The sequence below is a fragment of the Salvia miltiorrhiza genome, unplaced genomic scaffold, assembly GCF_028751815.1.
Source record: "Salvia miltiorrhiza cultivar Shanhuang (shh) unplaced genomic scaffold, IMPLAD_Smil_shh fragScaff_scaffold_173, whole genome shotgun sequence".
Lineage (NCBI taxonomy): Eukaryota > Viridiplantae > Streptophyta > Magnoliopsida > Lamiales > Lamiaceae > Salvia > Salvia miltiorrhiza.
In genome coordinates, this window is record NW_026651437.1 from 799,799 (window position 1) to 827,000 (window position 27,202).

A 27,202-nucleotide genomic window follows, 5' to 3' on the forward strand; every position below is an offset into this window, starting at 1 on the left:
TGGATTCAACATAGATTTTTTATGAAAATTTATCAATTAAATTACTAAATAAATTGATATAATTTGAATCTCGTGTCAACTTTCTTAAGCTACACACGAGATGATTTTCAAAACTTAGTTATGGTCTTTCAAACTTCAAACGAGATATTGTTCACGACTCAATTTTATTCTTTCAATTTTCAGACGGAATGATGCTCGAAACTCAAGATTTGAAGATAATTAATGTTCACGAGTCCATTTTATTCTTTCAAATTTCAAACGAAATGATGCTCGAAACTCAATTATGATATTTCAAGCTCCACATGAAATAATGCACAAAAAATTGTCAAGATTTTTCAAGTTGCATACAAGATGATGTTTAGAAGTTAGTTATGATCTTACAAGTTAAAGATGATAATGATCTTTAAAGCTACACACAATATAATTCTTGTAACTTAATTGTGGTCATTCAAAGTTCAAATGAGATGATACTCACAAGTTAAATTTATTTTTTTAAACTCCAAACGAGATGATTCTTGGAACCCAATTATAATATTTAGAACTAATAATGCATAAAAGTTTGTCAAGATTTTTTAAAGTTCCATACAAAATGATGTTTACAAGTTAGTTATGATGTTAGAAGCTCCAAATCATACAATCTCACAAGTCAACTTTGATTTTTAAAGCTCCAGATAATGATGTTAAAAAAACTTGACGCATAAAAGTTCATTTTTTGTATTTTAAGGTCTAGACGAGATGATACTCAAAAGTCTGATGTTCAAACGTTAGTTGTCATCTTCCAAAATTTAGATTATGATATGATCCTACAAGGTTCAGACGAGATGATGCTCATATGAAATAAAATTTTTAATATCGATACATTTTTCAAAATATTATTAAATAAAAATCTACATAAAAAATGTATTTATTATTTTAACAAAAGGTTAACATTTAATTGAGGAATATGATTCAAATTAATATAATTTCAACTATATTACTTTAAATTAAATAAATTTAAAAATAATTTATATAATAAGTTAAAATAATTTCCCGTCGAATTTCGATGGGTTGCGCACTAGTATATACTAAAGTGAGTGTGAGTATGAGTATTCTTGACTTCTAATTTATAACTCCTAACTAAAAAAGGTATATTTTTATTTTGAAATTTATGTAAGGTTAGAAATGCACTTTTATTTATTCCTAAAAAAAAAATCACTTTGATTTTTTTTCATTAGGTAGTAAGTAGTCACTAACTTGAGAGTGCGGAATGAGTAGTAAATCTTTAAAGTACGAATGTTGGAAAAAGTAGAATGTTACCAGAATAGGTAATTACCGTAATTTATCGATGAAATTAAGTGAATAAAGTTGAAAATGTAGTTTGAAAGACTTCAAAAGGAGGAGAGTCCGCTAAAAAAAAAGGAAGTCTTGAAAAGGAGAGCTAATGATAAATTTATTATTTTGGGAGAAATTAATGTGGAAAAGTAAAGAACAGGCATTCGAATTCCAAGCTGGCACCGCGTTGTCACCACTATCTCTCTCATCTCGCCTTCTCCCTGTCCCAGACATGAGACATCTTTCAGCTATTCTCGCATTTCTGTCGTCTTCAACCCCTTTCGCCCGCTAAAAAGAGTGTAATTTCCGTATAAACCTCCAAACAAATCAATCCAAGCAAAGCTGAAGAATTTCAGAGCTAAGTAATCAGTTTCAGTTATTGTAAGGAGCTCACCAGGTTTTGGGTTTCCCCGATTCATGGATTTTGCTCCATGCGATCACAATGCATCGCCTACCCAAAATCTTTGCTCATAGCTCCGACCGCCGTAAAAGTGACTCCGACTCCGTCTCAGGCGAAAGCTCCAGCTCGAGCCGGCGAGCCGCCAAGTCGAAGCCGAGGCTCGAGCGGCGTAACGCCACGAGGAACATCAACTACGATTACTCGCCGTCTTTTGCCTCAGCGCCTTCGTCTTCGTCGTACTACACCGCGTCGGAGGAGTCTCTGCGCACGCGCTCGCTCGACTTGTACGGCGGGAGGCAGAGTTTTAGGGTTGAGGGCATCGACGGCGAAATCGAGATTATGTGCAAAAACCTAGGGTTTTCGGGGATTGATGATTTCTCTATATCGCCCGAGGAGTATGAGGTGATGAAAGTGAGATCTTCTTCTGCTCCCGTTGGGTTCAGTCAGGCAATCGAGAAGGTTAGTGATGGAGATGTTGAAGTTTCTGGTGATGTCGAGGTTGTTGGCTTGTTAAATCGGGGAATTGGGGGTAGTGGAAACTTAGTTAGATGTTCAGATCATAGCGGTACAGTAATTAGTAAGAATTCCGAGGGAATTCGTGATTGTAGGAATAGGGCTAATGTTTTTGGTAGTACAATGGTGGATAGTGTGAGGGTAAGTGATGGCATTTCAAATGATAATTTGAGTGGTGGATCGAATGAATTTCGTGGAAGTGGCATTAAGGGCGTGAGGCCGTCATTTCTAGGCCTTTTGGCGCCACCGCCTTTTATGTCATTACCCGTGATTGATCAAGAGTGCTCGACTTGGGATATCTTCCGAAAATTTGGCCCAGACAATGGAACACTGCAGGCATTGGATGAGGATGGTGGTCGGGTTAGGATTGGGGATGAGGACCAGGAGGATGAAAGAAGAAGGGGAATGGCAAGGGAAGAGAGTCATGTTCTCTCAGCATCATGTTCATTCACCGCAAGCTCAAATGATGATGATTCTTCAAGTACTACAACGGACCCTGTATCAAGTATTTCACCAAATGGAAGATTTAGACGTGTTATTTCAACTTGGCAGAAGGGCGATCTCTTGGGTTGCGGATCATTTGGATCTGTGTATGAGGGAATTGCTGAGTAAGTGTTAAGTGCTGTTCATTTACTTTTCTAGTTATCACTGAAAATTTTTGGTATTCGTCTGAGCCTGAAGCCATATGTTCTATGTATTGCATCGTTATATTTTTTATATTGTTGAGCTGACATTATATGTAATTTGGATAGAGTTAGTTAGAGGCTTTCTTGAACAGTAGACTTTGGTTATTTACATGATTGTGCATGGTGGGATTTACTTTTTATAAATCCTCATTCTAGATACCCCCCACCCCCAACCCACCCCAGTTGCTGACCGGAGCTTGATCAATTTCTCATATTAATACTAGTATAATAGATATCCTTTTAGCAGCAATATTCACGAGGGCACGTTATAGATGGCTTATGCTTTGTTCTCGACATGCTTTGCTGCAGTGATGGATTCTTTTTTGCTATTAAGGAAGTATCTTTGCTTGATCAAGGGGGAGAAGGAAGGCAGCGTATCGCCCAACTTGAACAGGTCTAGTTGCACTTGTAATGATATTGGTCATGAACAACGTAGTTCTTGAGTGTAACAATCGACTGGTCTTGATATATCTAGAAAATTTTCTTGTTAATTATTTTGTAATCTTTGTCTGTCCAGGAAATTGCACTTCTGAGGAAGTTTGAGCATGAAAATATTGTCCAGTATTATGGCACAGAGAAGGTACTCTCGGCCTTTTGTCTAATGTTTGTTAGTATGATTACTATTTCCATCGTGATATGTAGTTTCTCCACTACTATGGAATTCCCATGCCCTTGTGGTTTTTTTGTATACTCATATTTAAAGCACATGCACACAGTCACACAGTCACACACACATGTTGAGCTGTCAAGTGACCTATTACCCTTATATAACTCAAAACAACTAGATATAAAAACCTACATTTCTACTCACCAATAATATAATTGAGAAGATTGACAAACTATCAACACCACTTATATTTGTTTTTCTTTCTTCTTTTAAGTTTTTCCATTTATTTGTGAGATTCTCCATATAATCTTCTTTTGGAAGCTATTGTGGACATCAATATATATATATATATATACATACATAGAGAAAAGATCCGTAGAGAAATACAAATAGTTAGGGAATTGAGAAGAAATCTCAGCCATTTATATTGATTGATCCTACGATCTATATTTATTCAGAATTTATTACTTTCTATACATATTTTTCGAATTTGCAAAACATTGAACAAATCAATAATTTTGATGCACAGACGTATTTTATTTAATATGTTGCAAAACGTTCATCAAAATTATTGATTTGTTCAACGGTTCTAAATTTTGCAAAATATTTAATTTCTCCATGGAAACTTTCGACATTGCAAAGATGTTCTTGGATCTCCATACTTATTTTGTTTTTCTTCATTTTGTAGGACGATTCACATCTCTATATATTCCTTGAGCTTGTTACCAAAGGCTCCCTCTTGAGCCTTTACCAGAAATATACCCTCCGAGACTCCGTAGTCTCTGCTTATACAAGGCAGATTCTTCATGGTTTAAAATATCTGCATGACCAAGGTGTAGTGCACAGGTAATCACTCATCTTTCCCATTTTACCTTTCTGATTTTCTCCAATTCTATACTTTAGGCCCAAAATATTTTCTTGTATTTTTACATGTTTTACCATTAGAAATCATTCATGCACTTTCAGTGTATTCTATGTTGTATTGTTATATGATTTTGTGTTGGGTTCTTCTAATTCTGGAGCCCCTTTTCTACTCTGAATACCTTTTAGAGACTTAGAACTAATTTTGTGTAACTCTCTCCTTGTAATTTTATTATCCCTATATTATATTTTCTGCATTACTAATCAATAATCTCTCCCCAGAGATGTGGTTCCTTGTTTTTAGTGATTTTGAGTTCAATAGCATTAATCCTGCACTAGTGATGAAATAAGATATATTACAAAACCAAAAGAAAATCTAGAACTCTGGAATGCACTAGTAATAAAGTCTTAAGGAGCTTAAGAAAGCATGTAAAATCTAATGTTGTAATGACATTTATTTGCTTGAGCTCAATAAAGTTGACTCTTTTTGTCCTCATTTTCAGTACTTTCATCTTTACGTTTCTTGGTACAGAGACATCAAGTGTGCAAATATACTGGTGGACACTAATGGATTGGTGAAACTTGCGGATTTTGGTCTTGCAAAGGTTCTGTCTTGTTTTCCTTTCTTTCTCCTTTTAATTGACACATTTCTTAGCATATGAAATTATCTGATACAATCTTTCTCACCATTGTACCTGACTTATTTATGATTGAATCATGTTGCAGGCAACTAAGTTGAATGATGTCAAATCTTGCAAGGGGACTGTATTCTGGATGGCTCCTGAGGTTTGTTCCATGAACTGATGAATTGAACTACTATGTTTAACTCATAGAGAAAAGGAGGATGATGACAATTATACAAGTTGAACTTCTATTTATAAAATTATGTAGGGTACTGGTGGTTCTGTAAAAGATTAAGGCTGAGTAACATATTTGAGTATCATCCTCATCATCTTTTAAATTCCTTTGTGGCAATTAATTTTCAATGTCTCTATTATAGTTACCAATTTGGCATTCGACAAGGATATATCATATATGTAAGACTGATGTATATCATTTACTCCCTCCGTTCACAATAAATTTGCTACAATTTCCTTTTTGGTCCATCCACAAAAAAATTGCCACTTTAATTTATAGTAGTAGGGCCCACACATCTCCGCTCACATTTAAAGTGGGACCCTCACTCCACTAACAACTTCCCTTACATTTTATTAAAATCCGGGCCATCCAAAATGTGGCAAATATATTGTGGACGGAGGGAGTAATTATTTTCCAAATGGCTGTATTATCGAACTTGTGAGTTTCAGAATTTGCTGTTTACGAGATGCCTACTGCTCTCCAGCTTAAAGGGCACTAAACTACTATTTGTCATCCTTACCTTGCTGCTTAATTTAACATATCCATCCTTGGTCTTTGTAATTTTAATTTCTTCTCCCTTATCAATGAAGAGCGTCATAGTAATGAAAATTTTCTGGTGCTGCAATTTAAAGTTATCAAACTACATGGTTGCAGGTTGTTAGAAGCCAGGGCTATGGGCTTCCGGCAGATATATGGAGCCTTGGGTGTACTGTATTGGAGATGCTAACACGACGTTTTCCATATGGGGATTTTGAATGCGTAAGTTACAGCAGCTCCTTTATTGAAGCTCAAATAATTGAGGTGTCTTTTTTTAAGATACTTCTTTTCTTTGTCCTCTTTTTATGCAAGGAATTGTTAGTGATCTTTTTATGTCTTTCTTACACTTTATGAGCCTTTTTTTAAAATATATATTTGGGAGATGGGGTGGAACCTAAGCTGCACTGATATTATTACAAATGCCACCAAATTAACATATCTGCATGGTGAAGTAAAGAAATATATACCTCTTCCCTTGGAACTACGATCTGTGTGCTCTTCTAAACTGAGTAAATGTGCATAAGTTTATAGAGATGATGCTTAGGTTGTTTTTCACTTCCAAAGTATAGAGTATTTAGGGATAGTTGCATGAAAAGAATGGCTAATTTGCATGAAGGGAATATCTGATGGATACCTGATTTAATATTCTAAAACACAAAGTCAGCCTTTTAGATTGTTACTAATAAACCACCTTAAGAATTGTTGTCTCATAAAATAGAGAACATGGAGTGATTTTCTAGGTAGAATTAAGTTGTTAAGATACTCTCTTTCTTAAGCAGACTAGTCAATTGATGAATGCAGATATTTCCTTGATTCCCAATAGTAACCAATCAAATGAAGTTTGTTGGGTGGCTATCTTTATCTGAACTCTGTTAACTAGATACGGTTTTCTCTGAGACTAACAGTTGGTCTTTGATACTACAGATGCAGGCGATGTATAGGATAGGAAAGGGCAAGAGACCACATATTCCTGATTCTCTTTCCAGCGATGCACAAGATTTCTTACTTAAATGTCTACAAGCTGACCCAAGTGTGCGGTCAACAGCTGCAGAGCTCTTGAATCATCCCTTTGTGAAGCGTCCGCTGCCAGTTTCTTTGGGCTTTGCATCTTCTCATCCTCTTAACAGGCTGATTTGAGCTTTGTTTCATAGTTCAGGTAAGCCGATATCTCTCTTGTCCTATTGTTATTAGAAATACCAAATTTCATGCATCCAAAAGAAAGAGAGATGACGGTGTTGTGCATTTCTCTATAATCCATTGCCATATATGACTAATGCCCCTTTTCCCTTTCTTCCCCAGCACAACATGCATATCTTTGCTCCGCATCCCCAATCAAAATGCCAAAGGACAGGGAAAAATAGCTTCCACTGGGACACAAAATGTGTGTTGCATTGTATTATCTGATTTATTCTGGGTGGGGGGTTCTCGTATTTCTCAGAGTTCTTGCCCGTTGCAGCTGGTCTTATATTTTCCTGGTGATTAAAAACTGCGGGATTGCATCTTGTAGTTCTCTGCGTGGGGGATCTGCAATTCAATTATTGAGATTTCTCAAATATTTTTCTCCCAAGAACCCAAGAAGGTACTTCTCTGCGTCGTCGACTTGTCGTGCTCTGCTTGGGTTTTCCTTCCCAAGTAGGTTTGGTGTGCATAGCAGGAGAGTAACACTATTAATTTTCTCTCTTTGATAGTGTTATTGAGGTTTTTCATTTTATTAGAGCTGGGGTTGTGTAGCCCAAATCCAATAGGCTAGCTAGCTGTATATGGTGTTCCACATATTAATTGTAAAAAATGGTATAATAAATTTTATTGGTTCTGATGATTTTAGTAGCAGCAATTTGTAATCATGTCCTTTACTCATTTCTTGCACGGGTTGAAATTGTTTGCGAATTCTGGAATTTTAGTTGAGCAAAATATGATTTTTAAATTGCAAATAAGATGTTTTTGTCTAATTTAAAAACCGAATAATAATTGGAACAAATCTTGGATTATTTTTAATCTTGCAGGTTTGGGATGCCTAAATTAGTGGAAACAAATTTTGGAATATTTTTAGAAGTATATCTAGATTAGTGAAAACAAATCAATAATATAATTTTGAAAACAAAAAAATAAATTGAAAACAAATAAAATATGTGGAAACAAATATGAGATTATTTTTAGGAGCATCTCTAAATTAGTCGATAAAATCAATAATATAATTTTAGAAACAAAAAATAAAATAAAATAAATAGCTTAAAAATTGGAAATATAACTTGCGAAAATAACTCAAAAATCGGATCTCTAAATTTTGGAAAGAATATTTTAGAGAAATCACTAAATAGCTTAAAACCGATCAAATTAATATTTGAGGCAAAATTGGATATACCCTTTTTGAAAGATGAAACATAAAATGTACCCACTTTTTTTAAAACAATAAAATCTACCCACTTAGGACATTTTTACCCCTATGTGTAATTCGCGCATTGCTCACATTGCTCGACACTGAAGCGTCGAGCATTGAACTGTCGAGCATCGAGCATGTCGAGCAATAGTTCAAATTGAACTATTGCTCGACGCTTCGACGCCTCGAGCATCGAGTGTCGAGCAATTAAGAACTGTCGAGCATGTCGAGCAATAATTCATATGTCGAGCAAGACGAGCAATAGTTCAATTGAACTATTGCTCGACATTAAGTGGAGTGTCGAGCAATGTGAACTGTCGAGCACTGAACATTTTTGGCACAAATTCAAAAATCAAACTTCAGATCTTGGCACAATTTCAAAAATCAAACTTCAGATCGGAAATCGTGCGACTTCAGATCGAAAATCGTGCAGGTGGGGGAATCGGTAGAGAGTGAAAAGAAGAAGAAGAAGAAGAAGAAGGAGGAGGTTGCGCCTGCGATTTGGGGAGGAGTCGCGGCGAGGCACGGCGAGGCTGCGGCGGAGGTGTGCGTGGGTGTGCTGGAGAGAAACGGCGGCGCGCGACGGAGGCAGATCTAGGCGGCCACGGCGACGGGATCTGTGGCTGCGGCGACAGCGCCAGCGCGGCGGAGGCGGAGACACCCTGGAGGGCGGCGGAGGCGCTTTGAGAGAGAGAGAGAGAGAGAGAGAGATGGGGAGAGGCTGCAAGTTTTTTTTGGGGGAGAGGCTGCGATTTTTTACTTTTTTGTGGGAGAGATGATTTGTTTGGTATTTTCTTTTTGTTTTAAGGGTATCTTAGTCATTTCAACCTCAAAATGGGTACATTTTATATGTTTAATTTTGAGTGGGTACATTTTATGTTTCATTTTTTAAATAGGGTAAAAAACACCATTAACCCTTAATATTTTCTGTCTAAAAGTCACTACCCATAATCTAAATATCCATTCTAGAGTTATTATCTATGTGCTTAATGTATGCAAGCACTCATTTCTCAAATAATTCAAATCGTTACCTGTTCCCTCTCTAAATTTCAAGCCACGTTGATAAACTAATAAATTTATTTAGGAGTACAAATTATTATATTCATTTAGAACTTTTTAACTTTTTATGTTGTTCAGCTATTCGATTCGCAATAATTGAATATGTTCATTATTAATATATTATTTTAAGAATACTTGATAATTAATATTTGTTGTTAGCATGTCAAGTATTGGTGTATCTTCACTAATTCCCAATTTGTAAATATTGAATATGTCAAGCATTAATAAATTCACCACAAATACTAATGCTTGACATATTCGATATGTAGTGGTTGAACATGTCGAGTAAAGTTTACAATTTAAGTAAAGACAATTTTATGATTTAAAATTTAAAATGGATAGTTTATATAATTTTTATTTATTGTGGGTATTTTAAAAAGGGATAAAATTGGAGGGCATAAAATTAAAAATTTACGAAATAACCTCTGAAATCCGTAATGTTTAGAAAATGAATCCCGTAATATTTGGATATGTATAGCCATGAGTGATGATGACTGAAAGCGGTGGTAACGTGGGGGGGTTATCGTGTATCTGCAGGTGAGAGAGAGAGAAAGTTTGTGATAGGGAAATTTCCGATCTTCTCTCGCAACCCTAAGAATCCAACAAATTTGCTACCATACTTGTTAGATATAAAAACCAGAGGAAACCCCATTTCCACAATCTTCACCCTATAACCGCGCACATCTATCTTGATTCCTGTTCTTTCTTCATATCTAAGGTAATCCGCGCTCTCAATTTTGTTGGAAATTCCTTTTCGATGCGATTTCATGAAGCTGGACGTGTATGATCCCGGAATAAATGTTGAATTTGGATGTGTTAATTTTTGTGAGCGACACCTTTTCTTCCGTGTTCGAATTTTGATAAGTATTTTGGGCATGGCTTATACTGTGTTTGGAACTATAGTAGTTTCATTATTATTTAGCAAAAAAATCTCAGATGTTAGTTTTGGTGTGTGTTCTGTGCTGGTGTTGCTACAGTTTTATTAAATTAAAAATTTCATGATGGTAGGTGGGATATGCTCAGTGTGGCAGTTACTATTATTTTAGTATCTATTTAGTCTATTCTGCTGTTTCTGATGCTTTACAGATGAAGTAGTTTCATGTTATCGGCAGAAAACTATAGATGCTAGTTTTGGTGTGTGTTGTGTGTGTACAAGTAATATTACAAGTTTCCATTTTTTAAATTTTATTATTGAGGATGATATATAGAAAATACGTCATGATTATGAACAACTGTGTTTTTTATTGCTATGCATATTCCTCTAATTATGTAAAATTTGTTAGTCTGTGTTGTATTGTTTTTCCTGCATCATTTGAGTCATCTTGTTTGTCTACTTACCTTTTGCTGTTGAGGTTGTTAAGTTTACCAAAGATTGGATTGACAATGGCGAAATCGAAGAAGCTGGAGAGGAGATCGGACTCCCAGCACCATTTAGTTAGCCTGCGTAAGCTATCATCTAGGTGCACGAAGGTCTGCGGAGACGCCCACAATGGGAAGAAAACATCCGAAAAGAAGGAATGGGAAGATGCAGAATGCTCGGTCTGCTTGGAGTTTCCTCACAATGCTGTTCTCTTGCTCTGTTCCTCGTATGATAAGGGCTGCCGTCCTTACATGTGCGCTACTAGCCAGCGCTACTCTAATTGTCTTGAGCAGTACACGAAAGTTACCCCAGACCGGAGCTCAAAATCACAGCAACTATCATCTGAACTATCTGGGATTTTGTGCCCTCTTTGCCGGGGCCAGGTGAAAGGCTGGACTGTGGTGGAGCCTGCGCGTAGATTTCTCAATGCAAAGAAGCGAGCCTGCGTGCAGGAGGGCTGCTCATTTGTGGGCCGCTACAAAGAGCTCAGGAAACATGTAAAGTTAGAGCACCCTCTGGCACGTCCCCGGGATGTAGACCCTTTGCATGCCGAGAAATGGAAGAAGCTCGAGAATGAGAGGGACATAAGCGACGTGATTAGCACGATCAGATCCACCATGCCTGGGGCAATTGTTATTGGTGATTACGTGATAGAGAGGGACCGTCACGGTTACAGGGATTATGATGATGATTTGGATGACGACGATGATGATAGTACTGATGATGATTTAGATGACTTGATGTTCAGGGCCCCAGCATACGGTGAGCACTGGGATACCGGAGTTCGAGCTGCAGCCCCCGACAGGCGCCATCGTCCGGGACAACGTGTGAGATTATTGGCACAGCGTATGACGGGGCGGCTCAGAGGGCGAGGCAGGTAATGTGGTTGGTTTCTCTGTTGCAAGGAAAGTAGGTAACATGAAAATTTAGATTTGTTTTTGCATTTGATTGGAAAAAAACATTACTATGTATTGTAGTGAATTGTTTATTGTTGGTTTTTGTTAGTTTTGTACGGCGCTGTGCTGATCGTAGTTCCTTTTCACTGAACATAATCCCCAAATATGAAAAAGAAAGATAGAAAGAAAAACATGTAACAGTTCATTGTTTATATAATGTGCATGATTTTCTTTTTTGATATTTACTATTTTATGTCATTTTTCAGGCTTGGTTTTGATTAATTTCTGTGTTTCAATCATGATTAGGTGTGAATTATGTTTATTTGTTAGGTTACTCGAGATTGAATTGGTATGAGATTAGCTTAGGTTGGATTGATCCATGATTTTTTGAGATTAATTTTGTTCCAACTTATAAAGGGAGCCAATACTCATAAGTCGAGACTGATTTTATGTGAACTGTCGCTTTCAAATACTAGAAAACCCCAAAACAAAAAGATCTGCTCCTTACTCAAGTTCCCAGTGAAGACCAAGCAAGATTTCATTGATTCCAATGTATATTGAGATTAAATCATGTCTAATTTTATCTAATCCACTAAACTGAACACTGAGAATCTGAATAATTTGGTTTTCTTTATCTTAATTGGTTATTTCTTCAGTTCTGTCGATTCTCAGTAAAAACGTGGGTTTTCCTGGTGCATGGTTTCAATCATTTTTCAGATTGATAAACGACATTTTAAATCATGCATTTCAAAGAAATATAGATAAACTCAGTATATAATCTGGGCCTAATAAAATGGGCTTGAAATACATCCACTGCTAGTGGACTGCTATTATGAGCCCACCTAAATATTCTTTGTTGGCACACTCTAGTAAAGGAAGCCACCCACGAACTAGTTATATGGTTTTTTTAGGGAGGAACTAGAGTTATATGCTACTCCATCCGTTCCACGAATCTTGATGCATATTTTCTTTTTGGACCGTCCTGCGAATCTTGATGCATTTCTAAATATAGTAATAATTAGATAAAAAATAAGGGTTCTTAATTACCTATTTTATCACTTTGTTACATACACACTTTTATACTTTATCACTAATCTACTTTATTACCTACACGCTTCTACTTTATCAATTTTCTACTTTATTACCTATACACTTAAAACACTAATCTACAATTCCTTAATTCCCGTGCCGAAAACAAATGCATCAAGATTTGTGGGACAGAGAGAGTATTTTTTCCGTTTCACGAAATATCTTGTTATTTTTCATTTTTTTAATACTTCTTATTTTTCATTTTTGTTTGTCTATTAAATATATTTTTAGTCTATTTTTTTCAAAATAATTTCACTATCTATTAGTTAATTTGAGGGAATTTTTCTACACTCACCAAATATATAATTAGCTTTTCTTAAAACTCATGTTGCCTCCCTTTAAGGGAGATATTCCAGGGAGGGACAGAGAGATTAATAAACAAGGAAGCAATTGCATTGTTTTTAGGGGAGAAGCAATTGCATATAATAGCACCATTTGTATTCATTTTTTGGTTTACAAATGCAATTTTAATTTAAATCGTGGTGCTAAAGTATGAGCTTTAAAATTTGTGTTGTATATATCATCGGTCTATTTTCAATCAAATTAAAGATTATATGGTTATATGGATTAGCATATATACATGGAAATGTTGCAATATTTTTTTTTTTTGGCACAAGAAATGTTACAAAAGTTGCAACAACATAGTTGAAGAGGTTAGCCGGCTAGTTGACGCAACCATCTCAATTTTAGTTTCACATCATTTCGATGAATATTGTAAACTATACATTGTAGAAGTAATATTTCTATGTCAAAATTTGAAAGTTGTATATTATAAACCAAAACTAAAATGGAAAAAATGGTATTATTATATGTGATTAATCCTTAAATTAAACCATATGTAAGTAAATATTTCACCTATTCTAAAAATAAAAGTAAATATTTCGCCTTCTACAGTTTCATTCAAAGAAAATGTTTTGGGTAGGGCTGGAAAAATATACCGAAAACTCGGTATACCGGTCATACCGTACCGTAAAATACCGCAAAATATCGAATTTAAGGTATACCGGTTTTTTTGGTAAGGTATGATACCGTACCGAAGATTTACGGTAAGGTAAAGATATGAATTTTCCAAATACCGGGGTATACCGGTGTATACCGATACCGCGGTATATACCGAAAAAATCAATAAATACCGTATTAAAGGTATATACCGGAATACGGTATGATACCATCGGAATACGGTATGATACCGTATTACTGGTATACCGAATATTACTGCATATACCGGTGATGCGGTATCATACCTTATTCTGGTATACCTTAATATTCGGTATATACCGGTAATAAGGTACAATACCTTATTCTGATATACCGCAGTTGTCCGTATATATTGGTATACCGAAAATCGCGGTATATATCGTATCAAAATCTATAGTTTTAAAATATATAATATTTATTTTTATGTCTATATTTTTAAAAATATTTATAAATTTTATAAAATGATGTGTATAATCTATATTATGTGAATATATACAATTGTACATGAATTTATAAATATCATTAAATGATACAAAAATAAATAAAATATAGTATATAGTATAAGTCATACAATAAAATAAAATTGTTTATTTTGATATTATAGTATAGTTATAATATATAACTAATATTATTGTTTTGCAATAGATTATACATCTAACTTATAATAGTTACATATATAATAGCATAGTTATAATATTAGTATTATATTATAAATAATATTACGTCTAACATATAAATTATATGTAACTTATAACATCTATATAATTTACTATATATTACATGAATGCATACAAGTATGCGAATATAAATATCATCAAATGATATAAAAGTGAATAAAATATAATATAGTATGTAAGTTATATAATTTAATATAACTGAATTATTTATATTGATATCATAACACAGTTATAATATAATATTCTATATTATATAACTAAGATTATTGTTCTACAATAAATTATACATCTGACGTGTAACATCTATGTATATAATAGCATGCTATAATTAATATTGATATTATATTATAACTTAGATTACATCTAACTTATAAATCTCATATTACTTATAACATCTATATAGTATATAGTATATAGTATATACTATATAACTTATAAATTTATAAATATCATCAAATGATACAAAAAAAAATATAGTATATAGTATAAGTTATACAATAAAACAAAATTATTTATTTTGATATTATAGTATAGTTATGATATATAACTAAAATGATTGTTTTACAATAAATTATACATCTAACTTATAATAGTTACATATATAATAGCATAGTTATAATATTAGTATTATATTATACTCCCTCCGTCCCGACTTTTGATATCCAGTTGAGAACGGCACGGGTTTTAATAAAGTGATTGATGTGTTGTGAGTGGAATAAGGGTCTCACATTTTATGTGAGAGTTAAAATAATTAAAGTAGAGTAAGGGCCTCACCTACTTTTACCAAAAATAGAAATGGATACTAAAATGTGGGACAACCAAAAAAGGAAAGTTGGATACTAAAAGCTTGAACGGAGGGAGTAAATAATATTACTTCTAACATATAAATTATATGTAACTTATAACATTTATATAATTTACTATATATTACATGAATGCATACAAGTATGCGAATATAAAGTACGGTATACCAATTGAATTTTTTCGATTTTGATAATATCGATTATTTTGGTATACCGTTAAAGTGCGGTATACCGTGAAAGTACGGTATACCGAAATTCGGTAAGGTATACCGAAATAAAGGTACGGTAAAGGTTTTGTATATTCTCCATACCGTACTTAAGGTATACCGAACTAAGGTATACCGTAGGTAAAGGTAAGGTAAATGTATGAATTTTCTCCATATCGAAGATAAATGTAAGGTATAAGGTATGGTCGATTTAATAAGGTATACCGTACCGTGCCACCCCTAGTTTTGGGGAGACAAGAAATTATTCGAAGGTCCAGTGAAACCTTTTAAATCCATTAAGATCCGGTTTATCCTGTGGCTGCCTGGTCAAAATCATATAAGAATATTGTTTATAAATACTAGTATTAATTTATCGACGATTAATTTACAAATCATCTTCATTGTCCTGTTTGTAATTTATGAGCTGTATAAGTCATTGACAAGCAATTCAAGTACTGCCAAAAACTGCTACTTGTATTAACTTTTCTTTTTCTTTCTTTTCTTTAAAATCTTTCTGTTCTACCAATTTGACAGTTATACTGTGATGCAAAAACTCGAAATCATATATACAGCATAACCCCTTTCAGGAAATTTCATGTCTCTATAGCATTATTTAAATCAAGATTCGTCAAAAAAAAAAAAAAAACGATTTTTCTCCACCATTCTTTCTGCAGATTATTGGTCTACCCTAGTTGGTGGGAGCTTAATAATGCTAGTTCATTAAATCTTTGAATTTTAAAAAATTGAAAAAGCAATAGGACAGCTCTAGCTATTTGATTTATAACTATGAGAATCTTTTTATTTTCCTTCTTTTTTTTTATTGAGAATCTGGTCAATTATATTCCCTACTGCAACATTCGAGACGCCATTGATTAGATCCAACCTTTTTGGTGGATATATATGTTGATTTTATTTTTCTTATCTGGAAAAATATGACATCTAGATTCATTGCTCAATCCTACAAGATCAATGTCGCATAATCTTTGTTGATTTGATGAGGTGGGAAAAAGGGTTTTTTCCATGTGAATTGATTCCTAGGTTTTTAATCCCAAACTAAAAGCATACATTTCATTGGTGGAATAAAATCCCCTTTGAATTTTTGATGGAATATCGATATTTTTCATCATGATTGCTTCCACCCTATATTTTTATAACTTTTCTTCTAGGGTTCTTTATTGGCATAATTTTCTTTAATTAGATTTCTTATGGAAAGTTAATTACATGGATCGCCTCAATTAAAATCTTTCTTAACAAAAATAGAACTATTAATTAAATGAAAAATTCAAGGGGCCAAAGATTTCTAACGAACACTTTAATGAGGAAATAAAGGAAATTACGGTATAATTTAAGTTGCATGAACAACAAAGCGCAATTCAGTTGGTAAGACGCTTGCTCTCCAACCATTAGGTTGGGAGTTTGACTCATTACCGAGGAAAAGTAATTATGAACTATTATTAACTTTTTTTTTCTTTGAGGAAAATTATTGATTCTTCTTTATATAGAAAGAAGAAAAAAATCAACTCGTAACTTACTTGCTAGGGCTTGAATAAACGACAAAAATATATTAGTATATGCTTCGAATCTGTTCTCTTTGCTTGTAAAATTATCATGAAAAAAAAAAGATAAAAAGATTCTCACTTTAAATCTCTCCTTTATTTTTCCTCATTTTCTATAAAAAAGAATTTCATTATTTCTCATTTCTTTTTTTCACTTTAAGGAGTTAGGATAATATTATCACTCTGAATTTGCATGCGATAATATTTGGTGTGATAATAATATCCCTTCTTAAAAGTGAAAAGTCAAAAGGATGAATGAGAAAGTAAAATTTTATTTTATAAAAATTGAGAAAATTAAAGGGAAAAACTTTCCTCTTGAGAACATGCAATATCGTCATTAAATTTAATGAATGATCATGTTCTAGCTTTTTCTTTATTGCATAATACTATCTTATAATAAAAATATTCGATATGAGTTTATCACTCCAAAACTTCTGTAGAGGGCGAAAAGATTCGAAGATAAAGAATGTTATGTAAGTAAGAGTCACATAGCTTTTGTGAAATTACATGCATGTAGATTACATTGACCTTATAATGATCACTATGTATAATTGTTAGAGTATTTTTATACTCTATTTGATTATCATTATGTAAACAATAAGACTATCTTCATATGTTCTACTTGGCAGAATTAGAACAGTTGCTTCATGAGTCGCTTTCAATGTTGCATGTTGATTGAAGAGATCTTGCAGCTTATTATTGCAGGTTTTGGGGATAAAATTGGAGATATCCTTTATCCTATTTACGGATATACATCTATCGAATATTCAGAATGTGTTGGTGTCTTTCGGTTTAAGGTTTCAGAGAGCCTTCATCAGTTCCGCCCAAAGGAGTCCTATTCGAGCTTGGTGTCTTCTAGGGTTTGGCTATTTATTGGTGATGAAGAGGACTCACAAAAGCTGCTGCTTTTTACTGTTATTCTTATTATTGTTGAGAATATTTTCGTGCATGCATTGAGATTTGAGAGTGCTTCATCTCTTTCTATGTGGAGGAGTTACCTGGTGTGAGGAGTGGGCGTGGGTTTTGTTGTCGTGCCTACGAAATTGCTTTCTCCGTGACCTTCGTGGTCGTTATGCTGCAAGTGAAGAGAGACCCGTACCTAAGCCGAGTTTATACTATTGTTATTATCTCATTTATCCTCTTTTTCTTTATTCTCTGTTGTGGTTTGTTCATGTTGGTGCAGGCTGTTCCAGAATCAAAGATTCATTACAAGGAGGCCAAATTGCTACATCTGGAATTGGTCCTCTTCTGCGGCGTATCGGCGATGGAGATAGACAAGTCGACGGCGAGGCGATATCACAACAGTGGTATCAGAGCGAGGTTATCTCGCTGTCGCACCCTCCACATTGAGGCCATCATCGCCTTAAGTCAGCGATTCAGTTCGCCGCAGGTATGAAGACGCCTCGATCCTAGGCATCGCTCGGATAAATTGGCTGTAACCTCTCTGTTATTCCTTATTATCTAGAAGTACTGCCAACTAGCGCAGTATAGGATTGGAATTTATTTTTGTTTCTCTGATTTGTGTGATATTTTTTCGCTGCATTGAGGTTAAGTTTGTTGTGTGCTTCTATCTGCCAGTTTATTTTGTCACCCTTTGTGGTTATTTTTTCTTTGTGGCCTTTTGTTGTGTCTCATTATGGCTACCAACTCGTATGGTATGTCACCGCTTAATGGCAAAACTGATTTCAGTATATGGAAACAAAAGATTAAATGTGTTTTAATTCAACAAAAAGTGTTTCGTGCTATTACTCAATCATATGAGGCTACTGTTAAAAAGGAAGAAATAAATGAATTTGCTTGCTCTACCATTATACTCAACTTGTCTGATAATGTGTTACGAAAAGTTGGTATTTTAAATTCTGCTAAAGATTTGTGGGACAAATTGGATGAACGTTACACTGAAAATTCCTTGCCATCCAAAATGTTTCTTCTTGAAAGCTTTTTTCGTTTCAAGCTTGATTTGTCTAAAGAGATTGATGAGAATCTTGATGTGTTTACCAAACTAATACAAGAGATTAAGCTAACCGGTGATAAACACACAGTTGATTATGCTCCCATTGTGCTTATAAATGCTATACCCGATTCTTATCATGTTAAATCTGCCATTAAGTATGGAAGAGATAACGTGTGTCTTGATACTGTTGTGAATGGGTTAAAAAGCAAAGAATTGGATTTAAGACACAATAAAAGTGGAAAATCGTCTGGTGAGATTATGCATGTAAGAGGACGACCTCAGAATAAGTCTCATAATCATACCCATGCCAATAATGATGAATCAAAAGGAAAGAAAAAATATCGTGGTAAAAGTAGGTCAAAATCCAGGCCTAAGTCAAGAAAGTGATTTAATTGTGGTGAAATTGGTCATTACATAAAAGAGTGTCCCAACCCCAATAAAAAGGAGCAGGCTAACATTGTGACTAGTGGTGAGAATATAGGAGACCTGTTTATGGTGTCATCTCTGAATTCTGCAAACTCTATGCATTCTACTTCTATATGTGAAAATGAATGGCTTGTAGACTCAGGGTATACCTTTCATATGTCTCCTTTTGAAAGCATGTTTTGTAATTACAATGTTGTCAGTAATGGGTTTGTCTCTTTAGCTGATGAAAAGAAATGTCCAGTACTTGGTGTAGGTGATATTTGTTTAAAATTTGAATCTGGAAATGCTTACACTTTGAAAAATATGCGTCATGTTCCTGATCTTCGTAATAACTTGCTTTCATGTGATGCTTTGGAAGATGATGGGTTAGAAGGCAAATGGGGAAAGGGTCAATTGAAAATTTTGAAAGGTTCCTTGGTTGTGTTTAAGGCTGAAAAACGCCATAATTTGTATATTTGTCTTGCTAAACCTATTATTGATAATGCAAATTCTGTAAATGTTGTTCAAGATGATAAAACTATGTTGTGGCACAATTGTTTAGGTCATATATATGAGCAATAAAGGCTAAGAAATTTTGCATAAGAATGGAGCTTTTGGTGATGATAAGTTGCCGAGCATACCTTTCTGTGAATCATGTGTATTGGGCAAGCAACATAAAGTCTCTTTTTCCTCATTCTTCTTATCCAAAAAGGACTATGTGTTCTGATATTCTTGGGTATTTACATGCTGATGTGTGGGGTCCCGCTAGTGAGCCCACTCATAGTGGGAATAGGTATTTTCTATCTGTGATTCATGATTACTCGAGGAAAGTTTGGGTGTTTCTTCTGAAAAACAAGTCTGATGTTTTTGAGAAATTTAAAAGTTGGAAAACCCAAATTGAAAATGAAATAGGAAAGAAGATTAAAACTTTAAGGACTGATAATGGTCTTGAGTTTTTTAATGTTTTGCTTGATAATTTGTGCTCCGTATCTGGTATCAAGAAACATAAAACCGTCCCTTATACACCACAACAAAATGGGGTAGCAAAAATTATGAATATGACCTTATTAGATAAAGTAAGAAGCATGTTGGTGTCTTTCTGGCTTTCTAAGAAATTTTGGGGGGAAGCTATTCTTACTGCTGCATATTTGGTTAATCGTTCTCCTTTAGTGCCTTTAAAGGGTGAGTGTCCTGAAAGTGTTTTTTCTGGTCAATCTATTGATTTGTCTAATCTTCGTGTGTTTGGTTGTGTTGCTTTCAAACATCAAAAGGGTGATAAGTTAGAACTAAGATCTAAAAAATGTGTTTTTTTAGGATACCCCGAAAGTGTTAAAGGGTATAGATTATGGGACAAAAATGAGCATGGTTTTAAGGCTGTTATTAGTAGGGATGTGATCTTCAATGAATTTGATTTCCCTAGCTTGTTTGCTCAGCATGAAACTGCTTCAATTTCTGAGATGACTCGAAGTGAGATGGAGCAATCCACTCCTTTAAGCATTGTGATGGTTCTAATGATTTGCATGCCGAAGTTGAACATGAACATGTTGTTGATGATAATGTGCATGACTTGCATGAAAATAAGCATGATATTGATGATAATCATGTGCAAATTGATAACACACCTATTGAGAATGATAATTTGCATGATTATCAACTTCCTATGGATAGAGGTAGAAGAACCACTAAAATGCCTTCAAAGTATAATGAATTTGAAATGTGTCTCTTTGCCTTCAATGTCTTTGAACCCCTAGACAATGATGCTCCTAATACCTATCAAGAAGCTTTAAAATCTGTGAATCATAGAAAGTTGTTTGAAGCTATGAACGTGAGAGGAACTGTCTTCATTCCAATCTAGCATGGATTCTTGTGCCTCCTCGTGCTGATTACTCTATTATTGATTGCAAATGGCTATTTAAGGTGAAGCATGAAATTGATTTTTTGAGGTATAAAGCTTGGTTAGTGGCTAAGGGATTTACTCAAAAGGAGGGGGTAGATTACAATGAAATCTTTGCTCATGTTGTCAAGTTTACCGCTGTTCGAATGATACTTGCTTTAGTTGCTCATTTTAATTGGGAGTTAAAACATATGGATGTGACTACAGCTTTCCTACATGGTGATCTTGATAAGCCTATCTATATGAAACAGCCCGAGGGCTTTGTTGATCCGAAGAGACCAGATCATGTGTGTCTTCTTAAAAAGTCTTTATATGGCTTGAAACAATCACCTAGGCAATGAAATATAAAATTTGATAAGTGCATGCGGTCTTTGAAGTTTACAAGAAGTGAATTTGATCATTATCTCTACTTTAAAGATTGTGATTCTGAACCTATATTCTTACTTATATATGTGGATGATATGGTGTTAGTTAGCCCTAGTGTTGAGAAAATCAAGCATGTGCAAAAGTGTCTAAGTGAAAACTTTGACATGAAAGACTTAGGAGATGCAAAAAGGATTCATGGCATGAACATTGTTAGAGATAGGAGTAAAGGTACTCTAGTACTTGATCAGATGTCATATGTTGAAAAGATTTTGAGTATCTTTTCTATGTCGAATGCTAAAGGTGTGAATGTGCCGCTTGCTTCTTATTTTGTGCTAAGTAAGGAACAGTCTCCCAAGACTAGTTCTGAAATGAATAAAGTGCCTTATTCCAATGCTATAGGATCTGTCATGTACCTTATGATAAGTACCAGACCTGACATTGCATATACTGTGAGTTGTTTAAGTCGCTATACGTCAAATCCTGGTATGCCGCATTGGAAAGCGTTGAAATAGCTGCTTAGGTATTTGAAATCTTCTAAGAACCATGCTTTAACTTTTTCTAAGTGTGTTGAAGGTGTGAAACTTGTTGGCTATGTCGACTCTAATTATGGTAATGATAGAGACAATAGAAAATCTACACCTCTTATGTTTTCACTTTGTGTGGCTCGTGCATAAGTTGAAAATCTCAGTTACAACCTATTGTTGCTCTATCTACTACAGAAGCTGAGTATGTTGCTGCTACTAAAGCCTTAGAAGAAACAATTTGGTTAAAAGGTCTTTTATCTGAAATTCGTTTTCTTAATAAGGATGTAGTGCTTTTTTTCGATAGTCAATCAACCTGCTATTCAATTATGTAAGAACCATGTATTTCATGATAGAACTAGGGATGGCAATCTACCCGCGGGTAACGGATATCCGCGAAAATCCAAACCTATTAGGATGGATTTGAGAGGCATTTGATATCCACTGATAGTTTCGTGGTTGCAATTCACTATCCATTTAGTTTGTGGGTATGGGTTTGGATACTTATTATCCATATCCGCGAAACCCGATTACCCGCAAAAAATACCCGTCAATTACCAGTCATATATCCGTGAAATACCCACAAAATATATTTAAAATATGGACTTTAGATTTACATATTAGATATGGGCCACCACATTTTAGATTTAAAATATATTTGAACTATGTTATTTGTTTCGATATTTTTTTTTTGTATTAAATTTGTTATAAATTTATATTTAAATTCTATTTCGCGGGTATCCAGCGGATAGCAGGTGATGGATACCCGCCGAACAGCGGGTATCCGTGGGTGGCGGGTTTGGATACCATTTAATATCCATAGATGGTTTCGTGGTTAAAAATCACTATCTATTTAGTTCGTGAGTATGGGTATGGATAGTCACTATCCGTACCCGTCGTACCCGATTGCCATCCCTGGATAGAACTAAGCATATTGATGTGAGATTTCATTTTATTTCGTGATATTGTTGACAAAGGCATAATTAAACTTGAAAATGTTCATACTGATTTTAATCATGCTGATATGGGTACTAAGTGCTTGCAGGTTGAGAAACTTCTTTCATGTCAAAGGATGCTGAACTTTGACTTCGGTTAGCTTACCCTTGGATCTTTGTGATCTGTACAAACTGTGTTTGTACAAAACCCGTCCCCCACTTAGCCTTCGCGGCTCTTTAGGGGGCAAAGTTGTTCTCTTGTTTTATCTTTGTGATTCTACAGGGGAACTCGACGATGATAATATTTTGTGCGGTTTTTTGGTCTCTCTAATGCACACATCAAAGTTGGACCAAAGGGGGAGAATGTTGATTAATTGGCCCAACATCCAAGCCCATTTCCCACACCATATTGGCAGCCCCCATTTTGTGCCCTAGGATCTTGAGAGTTCTTTCATTTTCTTTCTTTCTCTCATATTTCCTTTTGAGTTCTTCTCTTTAAGGGGGCTGTATTCGTTGTGGATTTCCATAGACTTTAAAAAGTCCATGGAATTTAAATTCCATGGAATTCACATAGATTCCAGACGATTTTCAAAGAATTCGTGGTTGGATTTCACCCCGATTTTCATTGATTTTCGAAGAATTTAGGGGATAATTCTAGAATTGAAATCCATGATGCCAACGTCCGCTGAGTCCCAGCACCGCTGGAAACCCAGCGACCATAGCTGCTCAAAAAATAAAAATTGTACTCAGAATTCTGATGATTGTGTAAAATACAGCTTCAACGTGGTATTGAACAGAAATTGCTTAGCACCAAGAGACTAGAGAAAATGGAAAACTGAACCTGAAAGGAAGGGCTTTGCCCTAGAAGTCGACTCGGATCGCCCAGAAGAAATAATCTGAAGAAAAATACTCAACCCAAAGGAGAAACAACTTAGCATGTATGAGTGAGGATTTCAATATCACGATAATATATTAAAATAACATCAAAGTTTTACCATGACTTTTCCATTTGAGACTTCAGAGACTGCTTTTAAGGCACACATATCAACAACAACTTCAATATGATGATCCTCTGCACTGGCAAAGACTAAAGTAAATAACAGGGCCATAAGAGGTAATACAGGTTAACATGCATAGGTACCCAGCGCACGCTCAAATCCAGCGGTCGCTGGCTTCTTGGCCGCGGCCGCTGGAACTCAGCGCTCGCTCAAAACTCCATGAATTTCAATTCTCGTGGTTCTTGGCCGGATTTCGTCGTGTGTATTTTTTAGATGAAATCCATGAAAGTCATTCCGGATTTGAAGTCAATGGAATAACGAATACACCTAGATTTGTATGGATTTTAAAAAGTCTGAAACGAATACACCCAAATTTATATGGACTTTTAAAAGTCTTGAACGAATACACCCAGATTTCTGCAGACTTTTAAAAGTCTGGAACGAATACACCCAGACTTTTAAATTCCATAGAAATCTATTAAACTCCACAACGAATACACCCCCCTTAGCCTATAAAACACTACAACAAAAATTCTAATAGAAACCACCAAATAGAAACCGGTTTTTGTTAAAAACCGGTTTTATTGCTTGAAAAACCGGTTTTATAAATATAACCGGTTTCTATTTAAAAAAGATGCGCTGATAGAAACCGGTATTTTACTACCGGTTTCTATCATACGGTGTCGTAGACAATCTATGAAACCGGCGGATTTCTTAGTATTTTTAATTTCTTTCTCCTCCACCAAACCCTACGCGACCTTCTTCTCCTCTGCCGCACAACTCAAGTTCTCCACCTGCATCACTCCGATCCATGCCTCATTGAATCGCCGATTACTCGTCACTGAAGTGAGATTTCGTGAGTTTGATATTTGGCATCTCACCGACCTCCCCACGCCGCCTACCCTGCTCCTCGCCTCTGTCCCCGCCGACCTCGAGCGACGCTCTACCCCGCATCCTTATGTCGTCGCCCCCCTCCCACCCACCCCAGTCGACCTCCAGAACCGTAGTTGGTCGTTGCCGCCTCCTTCTCCTCCGGTCGCGACACCCCGCTTCGGAGCCCTCGATGCAGGCTAGCGGCTGGCTCTGCCTCGCTCTGCTTTGCTTCTCCCGCATAACTCTCTTAGTTTTTTTTGTGTGATTTTTTAATTTTTTTGCTTAAGGTTTTATCTGGAAGCAATTCCATGATTTGTGTTATTTTATTTTATTTCAATTTTATTGCTATTGTGGATTTGTAGGTTTAAGCGATATTGGATGAGGAGCCTGAAGTCGTCACCAAATAAAAATCTGCCACTGGAATTGTTATCAGTAAGATTTTTTCTTCATTTGTGTCGTCACAAATGTCTGCCGTGCTTTCTCAGCTGCTCTCTGAGTCTTTCTCTTCATTTGTTGTTGCTATTTTTTCTTCATTTGTTGTTGCTATTTTTTCTTTGCTATTGCTGCTGTAAATTACTACTCCATATGTTAATTTATATCAATCACTGAATTTGTTATCGCTGTTGTTGTTTTTGTATTGTTGTTAATCCAATCTCTTATGCTTATTGGTGAAGTACATATTTTAGGCCCAATTAAACTAGGGGCAACTTGAATATTTGAAGTTAGATAGTGCTAACTTAACCTAAGTAGGTACCTTGTTTATCCATTTCTGTATCAGTTTTCAGTTTCTTGGATTTAGAGATGAAAAGAAACTGATTTAGTTTTTACATTGTGGAGCATGCTCCTATTGGTATTTGCTGTTTTCAAGTGAGACAAATTCTAGGTGTTGCCTTCATGTTGTGTTTAGGTCTAGGTGTTGTACTCGCCAGAAGTTAGCCAGAAATTAAAATAAGTGGTGATTTCTTACAAAATGAATAAGCTTTATGCTGCACAAAGTGGTCCATAAATGTATTCTCCCTCCAAATGAGCAGATAATTCTTCTTCAGTTTCTTGTTTCTTGGTTTTAAGGTTATAACTGTGACTGTCCTTTTTTATTATAATCATGTGCTGAAATTGTAAGAAAAAATAAAAATAAAATTGTGGTGAGCTATGTATCTTTTTGTGTTGAGCAAGAGTTCTTTATTTTTATTTTTTTGGGTTGAGGAATCTTTTTTTAGTTCCATTTATGTACATTTTAGTAGCTAATTATTTTTGGCATGTGTTCATCATTTCATTCTGCAATTTTTGCAGTATAAAAAACTTAGCAAAGGAATCTAGCAGATATGTGCTACTTCTGCTCCTATCTAACACAGAAAAGAAGGATTTCTTTTATTCACAAGCTTACTACAGGCCAAGTTAAGATCAATTATATTGTAAGTTATGGGTAGAAGCATCCAACATTGATATAATACTAATATATTAACTATAATGTAAAATGCTCATTCCTGTTTTTCCTCTTCCAATTAATGTAGTCTAAAATTTAGAATAATGGAGAAACTTCAATAATTGGAATCCGAATGCTGATAGTTTTCTTTTTGCTTATTTTCAGAGTTTCTTACAGAATGGATATGGGGTTGGGAGATCTTCTTACCAAATAATGTTGATGGGTCCCAGGCTATTCCCCATGGTTCACTTGTGAAGGTAATTAATTATGGTCTTCTACTTTTGTATTTTCTGATTAATAAATTGAATAGCAATGATAGTCTAAATTATGAACTTCAGTTTCCTGCTAACTCTAAGCTTGCCATAGTAACTCTTTACTAGATCTCTAACTAAATTTTTATAACAATCACTTGTGCTTATTACTTTTTTGTGGAAAGGAGCATCCACCATTTCTCCACGATCTTATGAAAGCTAGAAGATTTATATGCACTTTATATAAGATTTAAATGGTGGAAAGGAGACTCCACCATTTCTCCACAATCACTTGTTCAGTCGTTTTCTATACTCATGGAGAGTATAACTAATTGGGGCGGGGGTGTAGACTAACATTGTTTGTCATGTTAGAATCTTGTAGTGAATATGATTGTCGCAGGAAGTAGAAGTCTAACGTGTTGTCTGAAATTTCAAGTTTGCTTATATTGTTCGTTGGTATGAGAATGTGACTGACTTGAATTTTGCAGGAAATATGATCAATGGTAGCATGGAAGCAAAGGGGAAAAAAGTTATTTAATTGTTGAAAAGTTGAGGCTCGAAGAATTGCATTTTTGGAACTTGTTATTAGATATTGACAAATTGTTGGATTCATAGTTGAAACTTGATGTAAGACATTCCAGATGATTTTAATGAATGTTAATGAGAATTGATTGTGTAGCTTGACATTTGTTGTTTATTATTTTTATGATTAAATTTTATTTTATTAAAAAATTACTTTTATAAGGGCTACAAAATATATTTAAAAAATATTTTTTTTATTCTCCATATGACCTACGAAACCGGTTAA

At 34.9% G+C, this 27,202-nt stretch overlaps 2 protein-coding genes and 2 long non-coding RNA genes across 5 annotated transcripts; 3 read left to right on the plus strand and 1 right to left on the minus strand.

Moving 5' to 3' along the window:
• Positions 1-1,300: 1,300 nt before the first annotated feature.
• On the plus strand, positions 1,301-7,617 carry LOC131002706 (mitogen-activated protein kinase kinase kinase 1-like). The gene is made up of 9 exons (XM_057929179.1): positions 1,301-2,832; positions 3,220-3,304; positions 3,428-3,490; positions 4,206-4,363; positions 4,911-4,983; positions 5,105-5,164; positions 5,891-5,995; positions 6,698-6,929; positions 7,073-7,617. Exons 1-8 carry the CDS (start codon positions 1,754-1,756, stop codon positions 6,908-6,910), a joined length of 1,836 nt encoding a protein of 611 aa, XP_057785162.1. The 5' UTR covers positions 1,301-1,753; the 3' UTR covers positions 6,911-6,929; positions 7,073-7,617.
• A 2,005-nt stretch (positions 7,618-9,622) lies between these two features.
• LOC131002707 (uncharacterized) lies at positions 9,623-11,706 on the plus strand. 2 transcript variants are annotated; one of them, XM_057929181.1, is made up of 2 exons: positions 9,623-9,927; positions 10,571-11,706. In XM_057929181.1, the coding sequence occupies exon 2, from the start codon at positions 10,593-10,595 to the stop codon at positions 11,448-11,450; it is 858 nt and encodes a 285-aa protein (XP_057785164.1). In that variant the 5' UTR covers positions 9,623-9,927; positions 10,571-10,592; the 3' UTR covers positions 11,451-11,706. The 2 variants fall into 2 exon arrangements, with proteins under 2 accessions (XP_057785164.1, XP_057785165.1); XM_057929182.1 differs by having other exon boundaries at positions 9,637-9,927; positions 10,562-11,706.
• LOC131002708 (uncharacterized) lies at positions 9,702-10,573 on the minus strand. The gene is made up of 2 exons (XR_009094382.1): positions 10,327-10,573; positions 9,702-10,258 (listed from the first exon to the last, which is right to left on the minus strand). It is a non-coding gene; the product is annotated as an uncharacterized LOC131002708 (long non-coding RNA).
• A 12,832-nt stretch (positions 11,707-24,538) lies between the features above and the next one.
• On the plus strand, positions 24,539-27,078 carry LOC131002709 (uncharacterized). Its single transcript, XR_009094383.1, has 4 exons — positions 24,539-25,152; positions 26,011-26,132; positions 26,309-26,400; positions 26,883-27,078. It is a non-coding gene; the product is annotated as an uncharacterized LOC131002709 (long non-coding RNA).
• Positions 27,079-27,202: the final 124 nt, after the last annotated feature.